General features: G+C 51.7%; 1 protein-coding gene across 1 annotated transcript; it reads right to left on the bottom strand.

Annotated features, from left to right (window-relative positions):
* Positions 1–1,139: 1,139 nt before the first annotated feature.
* On the bottom strand, positions 1,140–2,081 carry LOC101933867 (olfactory receptor 52K2-like). The gene has a single exon (XM_024111406.2). The coding sequence runs from the start codon at positions 2,079–2,081 to the stop codon at positions 1,140–1,142; it is 942 nt and encodes a 313-aa protein (XP_023967174.1).
* Positions 2,082–12,894: the final 10,813 nt, after the last annotated feature.

The following is a 12,894-nucleotide window of genomic DNA, read 5'->3' as shown; positions in this document are numbered from 1 at the left end:
GAGAGGGTAGAGGGGCAGCTGGCTGGGCGTGAGAGGGAGGGTGGCAGGGGCGAGAGGGGGAGCCAGCTTTTGTCTTTGGTTAAGGATTGCCAACTGTCCAATGGCAAAAACCCAAACACCGCTGCCCTGCCCCCTTCCTCGCCCCTTCCCCAAGACCCCGCCCCTTCTCTGAGGCCCCGCCCTGCTCACTCCAACCCTTTCTCTCTGTCCCTTGTTCTCCCCCATCCTTACTTTCACTGGGCTGGGGCAGGGGGTTGAGGTGCAGAAGGCGGTGTGGGGTCTGACTGGGAGGTGGGGCTAAGGGGTTCAGAGTGTGGGAGGGGGTTCCAGGCTGAGTCTGGGGCAGGGGATTCGGGTGCAGGAGGGGGTTCAGGCTCTGAGAGGGAGTTTGAGTGTGGGAGGGGGCTCTGGGTTGAGCCTGGGACAGGGGGTTGGGGTGTGTTAGGGGATGAGGGGGGTGGTACTTACTTCAGCCGGCTCCCGAAAGCGACCGGCACATCCCTCTGGCAGCAGCCCTTAGGTGGGGGTGGGGTCAGGGGGTCTCTGCACCCTGCCCCTGCTGGCAGGCACCACCCCCGCAGCTCCCATTGGCCTTAATTCCCAGCCAATGGGAGCTGCACCGTTGATGCTCGGGGTGGGGGCAGTGTGCGGAGACCCCCTGGACGCCCGCCAGGGGCTGCAGGGATGAATTCACTGCATCTGGGAGCGGAATGGAGCCAGGGCAGGTAGGGAACCTGCCTTAGCCCTGCTGTGCCACCGGACTTTTAGTTCCTACAATCTCCCGGTTTGGCTGCAGTAACCTCCAGAAGATAGTTTGGCAACCCTACTTTGGATTGAAGTCCCTGGGGCAAGGACGGTCTCTAGCTGTATGTCTCACAGCACCTCGCACAATGAGGCCCTGATCTGGGCGGGGCCCGTGTAAATGACAAGTGATAACGATGTTCTAGAGCAGTGAAAAGTCGAAGCCGTGTTGTGCTGCAGACCCAGACAAGTGTGTTTATTAGCCCCACTGCTCAGCAAGGCTGAGGTGGGTTTCCACAGTCGGAGCGGTGATTGAGCCGTCTGGATCCTGGGCCTGCTGGCCCTGGCATCACGTCCCTGGCCCTTGCTCCCCAGACATTGACCTGGCCCATGAGCCTTCAGGCTGGTTTGATGCCCAGGAGGTGGAGCACCCTCTGCCGGATCCCCAGGGTTCTCACCCCGTAGATGATGGGGTTCATCAGGGGAGGGAAGAGCAGGTACATGTTTGCGATGAGGATGTGAACGTGGGGAGCCACGTGGCCGAAGCGGTGGGAGAAGAAGGAGAAGAACGCAGGGATGTAAAACACCAGCATGACGCAGACGTGGGAGCCGCAGGTGCCGAGGGACTTGCGCCGCGCCTCCTTGGAGGGGAGTCTGAAGACGGCCCAGAGAATCATCACGTAGGACAGGACAATCAGCAGCAGGTCTAAGCCCCCAGTGAGAAATGCAATGACCAGACCATAGGCTCTCATGACTGTCGTGTCCACACAGGCCAGTTTCACCAGCGTCATGAACTCACAATAGGTGTGAGAAATGACATGGGTCCTGCAGAACGGGAGCTGTTTCAGCAGGAATGGGTGTGGGCCCAGTAACACGGCCCCCCTCAGCACAACAACCAGCCCTATCTTGGCTATGGCCCGATTGGTCAGGACAGCTGAGTGTCGCAGTGGGTTACAGATAGCGATGTACCGATCAAAGGCCATAGCCAAGATGAATCCGGACTCCATGGTTGACAGGGAGTGAAGGAGATACATCTGGGCCAGGCAAGCGTTGGTGTGAATGGCCCAGTCCCTGAACCAGAATATGCAGAGGGTTTTGGGCACGGTGGTGGTGGATACGACCAGGTCTGCGAGTGCCAGCATGGAAAGGAAAAGGTACATGGGCTCGTGGAGTTTCGGGTCAGTCTTGATAACAGCCAGGAGGAGGCCGTTCCCCAGGAGGAACAGAATGTAGACGGAGCAGAAGGGGATGGAGATCCAGACGTGCGCTGCCTCCAGCCCCGGGATGCCGAGGAGGATGAAGGTGGAGGGGTGCGCCATGGTCCAGTTGGAAGCTGCCATGGTGGGGCCGGTTGGGCGTGTTCAGTTCCACGGCACAGCTGCTTCCAGCCCCTGTGGCTAGGCGCACACCAGAACAATGATTTCAGGGCTCTCTGCACAGCACGAAGGGACGCAGTAGTCACCCCATGCCTTCAGCATGTCCCCGTTTATTGCCCCCGCCCACTCCAGGCCTGAAACTGCAACTTTGAGATTTATGGAGCACCCAAAACTGCCTGACGAGCTCCTGCCCCAGACTTGTCCCATTAGATAGGATCAAGCTTTGAATGTAGAGGGGAAAGTCTGGGGAGCAGAGACTGGGGTGGGGGATGGGCTGCACTCCACCCCACCCCTCCCCTTTCCCATCAGCTGAGGTGACCAGCACTGGAACAGCTCACACTGACATTTACAGTGTCACCATTAGGTTCAGCGTTAACTCCGGCCCTGCATGGGGAGTTCACCCCCTTACAGCCACTGTCTCAGGCTGTCTGCGGGGAGGGGGCACATGAACCCAGCGAGCAGGCAGCCTCCTACAGACGGATCACACTACTGCCCCTCCAGCGCAGGCAGGGACTGGGCAGTCTGGGGAGTAGGGCTGTCACACCCGCTGACTGGGGCTTCCATGTGCTACGGCCACCCCCAGGTTTACACCCTTAGCCGGGGTGTGGATACCACAGAGAAGCGGGCTACGCACGCTCCCAGAGAGAGACCAGCAGCCATTGCAAACGGAGCATCACGTCTAAACGGGCTGACATGAGCCAGGCAATCCTGAACAGCCCCCCCACAGGCACCCTCTGCCCCCTGTCCCCTCCTGTGGTGATCTAAGGAGCCGTCTCCCCCACATCCCCTGGGGGTGGGATGCTGGAGGGGCGTGCTCTGCTCTCTGTGTGACGACATGGAGCTCACGTTCAATGCTCAGGTGACTTTTAGTTGACTAGCTCAGCTCAAGAGCCCCCCAGGTCTGGCCGCAGCCTGCAGCTCCCCTCACTGAAAATGTAGAGGACCTCTGCTGTCCCCGGCCACACCCACAACTTTATTCAAGGCTGGAAGTGCCTCCGCAAAGGACAGGTTCCCACAGGCCGTGGGCACGGAGTCCCTTAAGGCCAGGTCTGCCCCTCCTGCCCCACCCAATGGGCCTGAGGCTCTAAAGAGGAGCCCCAGGAAACCAGAAGGGCGAGTCCCGCATGGGGCGTGTGAGCGCAGACAGAGGGTTCAGCTGGGAACCGGCTGCATGGGGGATAGCTAGCTGGGGGCTCCGCTTTGAGAGGGAACCAGCTGCTCCGGGGAGCGGGAAAGCTCCGCGCAGCAGGAGAGCGGCTCTGCATGTCGGCTTCCTCTAGCGGAGGAGGCCTGGTCTGGGAAGCTGGTCCAGCTCCGAGCACAGAGACAGATGCTCTGGGAGTTTGGATCTCTCCCTGCCTGTTTGACGTTTGCACTGGGTCTTGGGGCGCTGCCTTCTCCCCACTAGGGCTATTCACTCCTGTGAGCAAGGCTCAGGGGAGCTCAGGCAGAGAAGTATAATCACCCTCCCCCCAGCAGGAAGGCAGGCAGGGAATGGCCCAGGCACCTGAGCTCCACTCCCCCAGCCAGGCTATGGCTGACATGTTTGGCTCTGATCTGTCCCAGCACCGAAGAGGTGGGTGGCCACCAGTGACTACTCTGACTAGTGAGGACACTAGCTAATGCAAAGGGCACCCCCCATTGGCTGTCCCCTTGTCCTCCCTGCCTCTTCCCCTGCATCTCCCCTGGATCTGTTCAGCTCCATCTCTCGTGTCTGTCACAGTCCTGGCTTGGGAGCTCTCTGGGCAGGGACCGTTTGGGCGTTGCCCCCCTGCACGGCACCCTGGGCAATGGGGCCAGCTGCCCAGCACAGTAACAGCAACAAGCAGAGCCCCGGCGCCCTCACTCCCAGCGGGAAATTCCCAGCTGCCCACACACCAAATGTCAGCCCTCAACAAGAGCACGGAGGAGGGAGACTACTGGAGGGGGAAGGGTACCGGAAGGCGGGAGTCTAGCAGAGGGGGAGAAAGGCTCTCGGAGGGAGCTATCCCTGCACGGCTGGCTCTTCTACCCTTGCTGAACCAGCCGCCTGCTTCTGCATGGTGCACTCGGGCAATTTCAGCTGTGTACCCAAAGCATCCTGGAACTGGCCTCATCTCTACCCCTCCCCCGCACCAATGCAAGGATGGGGGAGGGACACAAGAATCACATGAGGACAGATCATTGCCCCAGCATAAGCTCCCAGTGCAAGGTTGTGGCAAAACGGGGCACGTGCCACCCTTGGATATACGAACAGGGAATATCACGTCGAAGTCAGGAAATGGTCTCAGCTTTGTGCACAGCCCTGGTAGGAAAGCTACTAGGAAGCTGCGTCCCCTTCTGATGTCTGAGCGTCACTAAGGATGAGGAAACACTGGAGAGAGGTCAAAGGAGGGGGCCTCAAAAAGGGGCTGGAAGCCTGACGCGGTGAGATTAGAGGAGCTGGTTACTCACCTTGCTGAAAAGAAGCGTGAGAAGTGGTTTGATCATTGGGTCTAGGTACAGACACACGGACAAGAGATCTGAGCATGGGGCGCTCGTCAGCCAGGCTGACAAAGGCAAAGAACAAGGTCCAGGGTCTGGAAGTTAAAGTTAAATAAATTAAACCCTGAAATAAAATACAAGTAGCTAGCAGTGAGGGGGGTTAGACATTGCCTAGCTCAGCCAGGACAGGGGCCACTCACCATGGCTTGGAGTCTTTCAGCTGAGATTGGATAGTTTTCTATATAAAGTCTAAAACTCAGATGCTTTAATCCAACATCTGGGAGTAATTCTATGCCCTGTGTGTGTGCGGGGGGTGCGGCTGGAAGGGTGAGCCCCCTGTTCATCCCTCCCTCCCTGGGCCGTGGGGAGAACAGGAAGCCCTGCATTGGCCTCACCAAGGTCCTAACACTTGCAGCTCTGCATTAAGACAGCGGCTATACTCACATCTCAGGTTTCAAAGCTTCAGCCAAGTGCCTGCTTGGGGGCAGGAAAGAATGTTTCCCCCCACAAACAATTAGCCATATATATATATATATATATATATATATATATATCTTCCTCTGAAATATCAGGGATTGGCCACAGCTGGAGAAGGGACACTGGACGGGGAGACCCAGTGCTCTAGGGTGGAACAGAGAATCCATTTACCTAGATGCCTGCCTGGTGGGTCTGGTAACGTGCTCAGGGTCTAATTGATTACCAGATTTGGGATCAGGAAGGAATTTCTCCCAGGTCAGATTGGCAAGGACCTGCTTTTTTTTGGTCTTCCTCTGCAGCCTGGGGTGCTGGTTGCCTGCTGGGATCACCTGGGCCTGTCTCACCTGATCAATCCCCTGCCATTTCAGGAGCCTCAGACATTGGGGGCCCCCCAGCCCTCCTTTTCTCTGCCTGTGGGTGCCTGAGGGTCTGTAATGCTTTGGTCTAACTGAAATCCTTGGCTCAGGAGAGGGGTAAGCGGGCACAATTCTCTGGCCTGTCCGTGCCCAGGCTAGACTGGATGGTCTAACACTGAGGCACTATGTAGGCTTGCCAATTTTGGTTGGATGTATTCCTGGAGATTTCGTCACATGACATAATTTTAATTAAAGACTACACTTTCATTCCTGGAGACTCCAGGCAATCCTGGAAGGTTGGCAACTTTAGCACTATGGAGGAATTAAGCTAAGCAGAAGCAGGGCACGGAGGCTGCTCCCAGCCCGTCCTACACGTAGGGGTGAGCGGCCTCGTGAGCCAGATGGGGGCCAGAGGCAGCAAAGGGGGGCGCCGGCATTATGGGAGGGGGGAGGGGAAAATGAAAAGCTCCTGCTTCTCAGACCAACTTTGCAGACATGTGATTCCCAGCGCTGTCTCCCCCGACCCTGAGCCTGCTCCTCTCTGAGCTTCCCTGGCCTGGGACCCGTCTCAGCTCTGTGCTTCCTCTGGGCTGTTCTGTGGGGCAGGTGCCGCTAACCAGGGCCATTTCTGGGCTCCAAAGCCCTGCACTCACCCAGCTCCTGCTCAGCGGAGAGGGGCTGCCCGGGCAGCGGGAGGCGTCTGGAGAGTCTCTGTGAAGTGCCAGAGGAGCGCTGGGCAGGGAGCTTTATAGCCACGGCTGGGGAATCCCAGCAGGGTTCTGCCTCACCTGGGGATCCGCAGCTCAGCAGAGAGCATGAGACTGACAAACAGTCGCCTGCTTTTCCCCCTGCCGAGCGTACGGCACCCCAAGGGGGCTGGGAGAGCGACATGCCAGGGACACTACAGATTTACAGCAGTGTGAGAGCAGCATTGGGTCAGACAATGCCAGGGGAATTGTGCAGGGTCCGCCCGCTCCTGCCCAGTGTGATCACTGGCCAGAGCCCTTGTTTCCACCGGTCCCTGACCTGGCTCTGGTAAGGGAAACATTTCAGATTTTGGTGCAGGGGGGCAACTTTAACTATGATTACAGGGACTACTTGGGCACCTGAAAACTAATTTTGTTTGGCAGATAACTTAGCAATTAGCTGAAAGGAGCACTGTATCTAATTCCTATATAAAAGAAAGAACATTAAGTAAATATTAGATGCACTCAGCTCTAATTCTACCATGTTCTCACAGCTTGTGGCAAGTCACTTAAAGGACACAGGTTAGGCTTAAAATTTTAATGTATATTATTACTTTGTTACTAAATCTACAGAGGGAGAGAGACCCTGTCAGGATGCCTGGGTTCTGTCTCAGCTCTGGGAGGGGAGTGGGTCTAGTGGGTTACAGCAGGGGGCAGATACATCTGGGGTCTAAATAAGAACATCAAAATGGCCATATTGGGTAAGACCAATGGTCCATCTAGCCCATTATCCTGTCTTTCAACAGTGACCAGTACCAGGTGCTTCAAAGGGAATGAACAGAACTGGGAAATTCTGAGCAGATGTTTTCAGAGAACTATCCACAATGACTCCAAGATCTCTTTCTTGAGTGGTAACAGCTAATTTAGACCCCATCATTTGATATGTATAGTTGGGATTATATTTTCCCATGCGCATTACTTTGCATTTATCAACATTAAATTTCATCTGCCATTGTGTTGCCCAGTCACCCTGTGGGATCCCTTTGTAACTCTTTGCAGTCTGCTTTGGACTGAATTAACTTGAGTAGTTTTGTATCATCTGCAAGTTTTGCCACCACTAGTACTGTTTACCCATTTCTCCAGATTATTTATGAATATTGTGAACAGCACTGGTCCTAGTACAAACTGCGGGGGGACACCACTCTTTACCTCTCCCCATTCTGAAAACTGACCATTTAGTCCTACCTTTTGTTTCCTATCTTTTAATGGGAGTGTCTGGCAACGCTTTCAGCATAATCTCATCATCCTTAATTTAATGTAATAAATCTCTCTGCCTCTGTCTATAAACAAACTCCCTGCCCCAAAGGTGGAAACTGGGAACAGCACAGAACTCATCACATTCTGCACTCAAGCTGTGCTGCAGCTAAGACCCCTCTCTGAGGGTGGGTCATGAGCTGTGATCAGACCTCAGGTACAAATCTCCGGGAGGGATAGTGTTACCAGATTTGCCCATTACTTTGGGGTATGCTCATTTATTTGGGTTACTCCTCTGGGGAAGGGGGTTCTGTAATCCTGTCAATGTACTGCTTGTGTCTCTTGTGTTTACATATGGAGCTCTACTTCTCCCTTCTGCAAGTCCCCTCCCAATGGAGCTATCTTGCAGGACTAGGGTCCCTAGGGCTGGGTTACTCCCACCCCAGAACCAGATGAACACCCACACGTACATTAACGGAGCAAGTCTGAGCGGACCGGGTCAATCAGCACTGTCAAGCTGACCCCTTCAATATGTCTCTGGACTCACTGGGCTGAAGGAAGCAGCACTTTCAAGCTGTCTCTTCTTATATGCCCCTGGGCTCCATGGACTGGGTCAAGCAGCACTTTCAAGCTGTTACCCATATGCGTCCCAAATTCAGCACGTCCCTATTCCCACTCTCCCAACACAATTGTACTGGCAGTAACCTACTCGATGAGCAAACCCCACAGTATTTTGGGTGCTGCAGGGATCTTTAGCTTAGGTAAAAGAAGCGTTGCTGTAGAGTGAATGGGGGAAGCTAAAAACACAAATGAGTAAAGTTCAGCAAGATAGAGAGAAGCAACCAACTTAACCATAGAAGTTATTTATTGAATAATAGTGATAACTACACAAGGAGGACTAAACCAACCTAACATACATGATTAAAGGTTAATACCTAAGGTAGAAAGGAAAACAGAGAGAGAGAAAGAGCGGGGGGGGGGGGGAATCTCACCCACTCCATGGGGCTTGAACTGGTCAGGGTTCCCAGCTGATGGTGGTAGCTGAGGGTCCTGAATGCTGGAGACAGGCAGAGCCCCCAGCACGATCAGTCAGGAGAAGATGGAGTTCCAGTGGAACTGATGCATAGTTTGGATCTAAGCATCAGAACCCTGACTAGAGGGTGAGTAGGGATTTTTGTAGAGAAATTACAATGGTTGAAGGGAGAACACTAAATTTGTTTCTAGGTAAGCTGATGACTCAAGGGTTTTCTTTAGACTAGACAATAGGAGCTGATCCCTCTTGGCTATGGGTGGGGTTTTCTTCCAGGGAGCTCACAATGCAACTAGGCTGCTTCAGTATTTGGATATCAATTAAGGATTCATTACTAGAATTGGTCTGATAACTGCTGAGCTGGGTGTGTGCAGGCATAGGTTCATTAGCATCTGGAGCAGAGATTCCCATGATGCAGTGCTTCCCTGCTTTTCCTGGTCCCAGAATTCAGTGTGGTTCTCTGTTCTCCGTTCTGTATGTAAATTGAGATGTCTTCCTGTCCCATCTTTCATGCAGATGAGGCTAGGGGAGTTGTCTCTGCTCTCCATTCTGTATGCTAATGGGGATGTCTTAATCTTGTCACCCTTGTCAGGAGGGGTCTAGGTGTGTCTCTCAACGCCCTTCACTGCTTTCTGCAAGTTTTCTTTTTCTGATGGGTTTTGGTTTAAGCAGAGGCTGGGGGGGGTGTCTTTCATGAGTCTGGTTGGATACTGCACCCTGGTTCCCCAGGAACACAGAGGTGTCTGGTATCAATAGAGCCCCTCACGGCACCTCTAAATGGCACCCCTGCCCAGCTGAGCTCCTTCTGTTCTAGGGCTGGGACAGGAGTTGCTGCAGCCTGACAAGGAGCTTGCCTGCTTGTAGGAGGCGTCCCTGGCTGAGCAGGGGTTCATGCGGGTTAATGACCCAGTGCCCTGCAGTCACTGGACACTGCCAGGTTCCCTTTATGACTTTCTGGTCTAAAACTCAGTAACTAGTAATCCTTAAATGGCACCTGGACACAGAAACCAAAAACCAGCTGTCTGGGTAAAACTGTGATGAGTGGAAACACTAGTAACTCATGTTTGCTTGTATGAACCATCTGTATCCTTATGTCTTTGGGTTTTTCCTGTACTCTTCACTCATGCACCTTGTGCTCAGAGGCAGGAGGCTGGGGTGGAGACATCTGTCTATAAATAGGTTGGTCATTAAAGACTTTCAGCACCTAACGAGATGTCGCCGGGACAGAAGAAAGGAGTAACTGCATTCTTAATAAAAGCCAGTTTCTCCAGCGTCTCCTCAGAGAGGTGGGCTTGGAAGGAATGGAACCTCCCAAGAAGAGGGAACAGAGAGAGGAGGTGTTGGTCCAGTCCTTCAAAAACACAGAGACTGGATGAGTCAGAAGAAGTTGGGGCAGGAGAGAGGCACCAGGGTGGCAGAGTGGACTCTTTGGTTGCAGGGTGTCAAACAATTTTCAATAGCCATTGTCCAGCAAGGGAGTTGCAATTCAATGACTTACCTGCACACGACCACACCAGGGGAATTGCTTAACCTCGCCTGGGGACTCAGCGATGCCCACTGGACATGTCTGGACTTGTGTTCTACAAACACGTGGGACTGAGGGTACAAAACAGAACATGGGGGCCCCATGCTGTAGCTTTCTCCTTCCCCTACCTAAGCTGCAAGCAACAAACACACTCCAAAGATTCCAACAGAGGGGACTGGCCAGGTTTCAAGGGTGAAATCTGTGTACTATGAACTGCAATATCCAGTGGCATGAGAAAAACTGCTTCATCTAGATGTTGCCCAGTCAAACAGGGTTGAGAGTTTAGACTGTGTGCTTTTCTTTTCTTTTGGTAACTACTCTGACTTTTTGCCTATCACTTAGTATCACTTAAAATCTATCTTTTGTAGTCAATACATTTGTTTTACTGTTTATCTTAACAGTGAGTTTGCCTGAAGTATGTGGCAAAACTGTTCAGGTTTGCAAAGTCTGGTGTAGATCTACTTTCCATTGATGAAGTGGTGAACCAATTAATAAATGTACACTACTCATCTTGAGCAGTATAAGATGGTATATTCCTGGAGGAAGCAGGCAGCAGGTAGCCCATGTGAATGCTGGGACACTGATCCCAGAAGCCTCTCGGGCACCAGTCACTTATCATACTGGGCTGTAAAATTAGCCTCTGCACAATTAGGAATGAAGCACATCAAGGCTGTCAGCATCAATGGCAGGTAACACCTTGGGTGGGAAGAGACAGGGCCAGAAATATCTCTGGGTAGGAGGAGCATAGTGCAAGAAGGTGACATACTGCCAGGACAGATCACCGAGCTTTTATTAGTAGGAGCTTGCAAAATCCTTCTGACTTTGGCTAAAGTGCACATAGAAACTGAGGGTTTTGAAGCTGTATTATCAGTGGGGGTAGTAGATGATAATCATATTGATCTGCTAATTGGTAATGATTTCTTCCATATAGTTGGGGCTGTTAAAGTGTCTGCCTGCAGGAAGAAGGAGCGTTCTGCTGGGACCCAGAGGGAAAGTCTCAGGAACTGTTGAGGGAATTGGAAGTAAGTCTCCTTGATTACTCTGCAGCAGGGGGAAGCTAAATGCTTCCAAGTGTGGGGGTAGTTGAGACCAACTCCTGCCCTGAAGCTGAAGGCATCCTCTCCTCAGGGTGGGGGAAGTGTGTATTGCCTGTCAGGGAGAAACATGTCCTGATTACAAATTAGCAAGGGACAAACCCAATGCTAGGGAGCACAGGAAGATGTGTCCCAAGGGAAGCGCAGAGAAGGGTGATGGAATCATATAAATCACAGAGGGGGTGGGGAGAGTTCCTTTAACACTGAAGCAGGAGGCAACAGCACCTCAGGAAGGGACAGGGAGGTGGAGCGCCTGCTAGTGAGACAACTGTCCTGAAGTGGTTGTGAAAACTAACTCTCTCTTTCTTAAAGCCAGCATGTAGATCCTACTGAAGAGATGGTTGTTTGTGAAAATGCTAATGGCCCATCAGACAGAGGGGAGGAGGTAATTTCTTGGGCTGGTAAGACACAGAAAGCAGATATGAAAGGGCTGCTGAGAAAAGACACATCCCTTAGCCCAGAGAGCACAACCCTCTTGGAAACAGGGGTAATAATATATGGAAAGACACCTATCTCATAGAACTGGAAGGGACCTTGAAAAGTCATTGAGTTGAGTCAAGTCCCCTGCCTTCACTAGCAGGACCAAGTACTGTCCCTGATAGTTTTCTTTTTTCCCCCTCTCCAGATCCCTAAATGGCTCCCTGAAGGATTGAACTCACAGTCCTACATTTAGCAGGCTAATGTGCAAACCACTGAGCTATCCCTGCCCCATAAGGTCCTGGTGCTTGCAGTGGGGATTGCAGGGAAAGCCCAATGTGAGGAGGTTGATTTTTTGCATGGGAATAACCCTGGGGTTGGGAAGCAGCTCCACAGAGGACTAGTCAAAGTCTGCTTACATCCTTACCTCACCAGACCCTGGAATACCAAGACCCCAAAATATGACCTTAGATTGAGATCCCTAGTGAGCGGGACACTGAGGGGAAAGGAAAACCAGTAACTAAACACATGTTAAGTTTCAAGGAAGGTTCAAGATACGACGAGTACTGAACAAACCAAAACATCCAAGCAAAACTCGTCGTATAACAACAATACTTGGAAACACCTACCTGTGATATAAGATTTGGTGATGGTGTTAAATATCATGATGCAAAATTTGTTGCTAATGGTAAACCTTATAACAAGGAATTTGGTACTGATGTTAAATCCTATGAAAAGTTGTAATATGTATGGTTTTGAGGAGAAGCTTTTAGACATGCTATGAATGGTAAACAAGAAGCCATGTGGGGATACTGCTTCTCAGCTAACACCTGTAAACAAGCTCAAAGCTTCTCTCAGCAGGGAAACCATAATAAACCTGGTCTGCTGTGTGAAAGGGAAAACGAGGCACAACACCTCATGGCATTGATAAATATGTCTATTGAGTTATCACCAGTTGAAAAATACAATGGTTAACAATACTTAATAGATACAAAGAGAGGTCTTTCTAGTGACAAAGAGAAGGCACACTATCTGACTTTTGAGATCACTAGACTGATCTACACAGTGTTAAAACATACTCCGAACTTTGCAAGAACACCTGTCGATAACACTACAATGTTTGCAATACTTGGGAGTTGTATGGTCAAAAACCTAAAGAGGGCCTTGAGCACACTGCCTCCTCATTACTCAGCGACTAACACTCCTGCAGTAAACTAAGGGGGGAGGTCTGAAATTGTGTACCCCAAAGCAAGACACTCACATCCCCATATTTATGGTGATATGATTATGATGTGTTTTATAATATATGTCATGTAAGGTATCAATGGAAAAGTTATGATTTGCTGAACATGATTACCCTAGTTGTATGTATGAATCAATTTTGTACCTTAAGTTATGAATATTGACTATGCACCAGTATTTCAAATGTGTTTGCTCCTGGGTAACAGCCATAAGATAGTTTACATCCAGTCTAA

The sequence above is a fragment of the Chrysemys picta genome, chromosome 1, assembly GCF_011386835.1.
Source record: "Chrysemys picta bellii isolate R12L10 chromosome 1, ASM1138683v2, whole genome shotgun sequence".
Classification (NCBI taxonomy): Eukaryota; Metazoa; Chordata; order Testudines; family Emydidae; genus Chrysemys; species Chrysemys picta.
Note: the sequence above shows the minus strand (reverse complement) of the source record. Positions and strands in the feature narration are given on the sequence as shown.

Bases quoted from the DNA above. Each gene is read 5' to 3' on its own strand.
- LOC101933867 (XM_024111406.2), bottom strand. From the start codon at position 2,081: ATGGCAGCTTCCAACTGGACCATGGCGCACCCCTCCACCTTCATCCTC.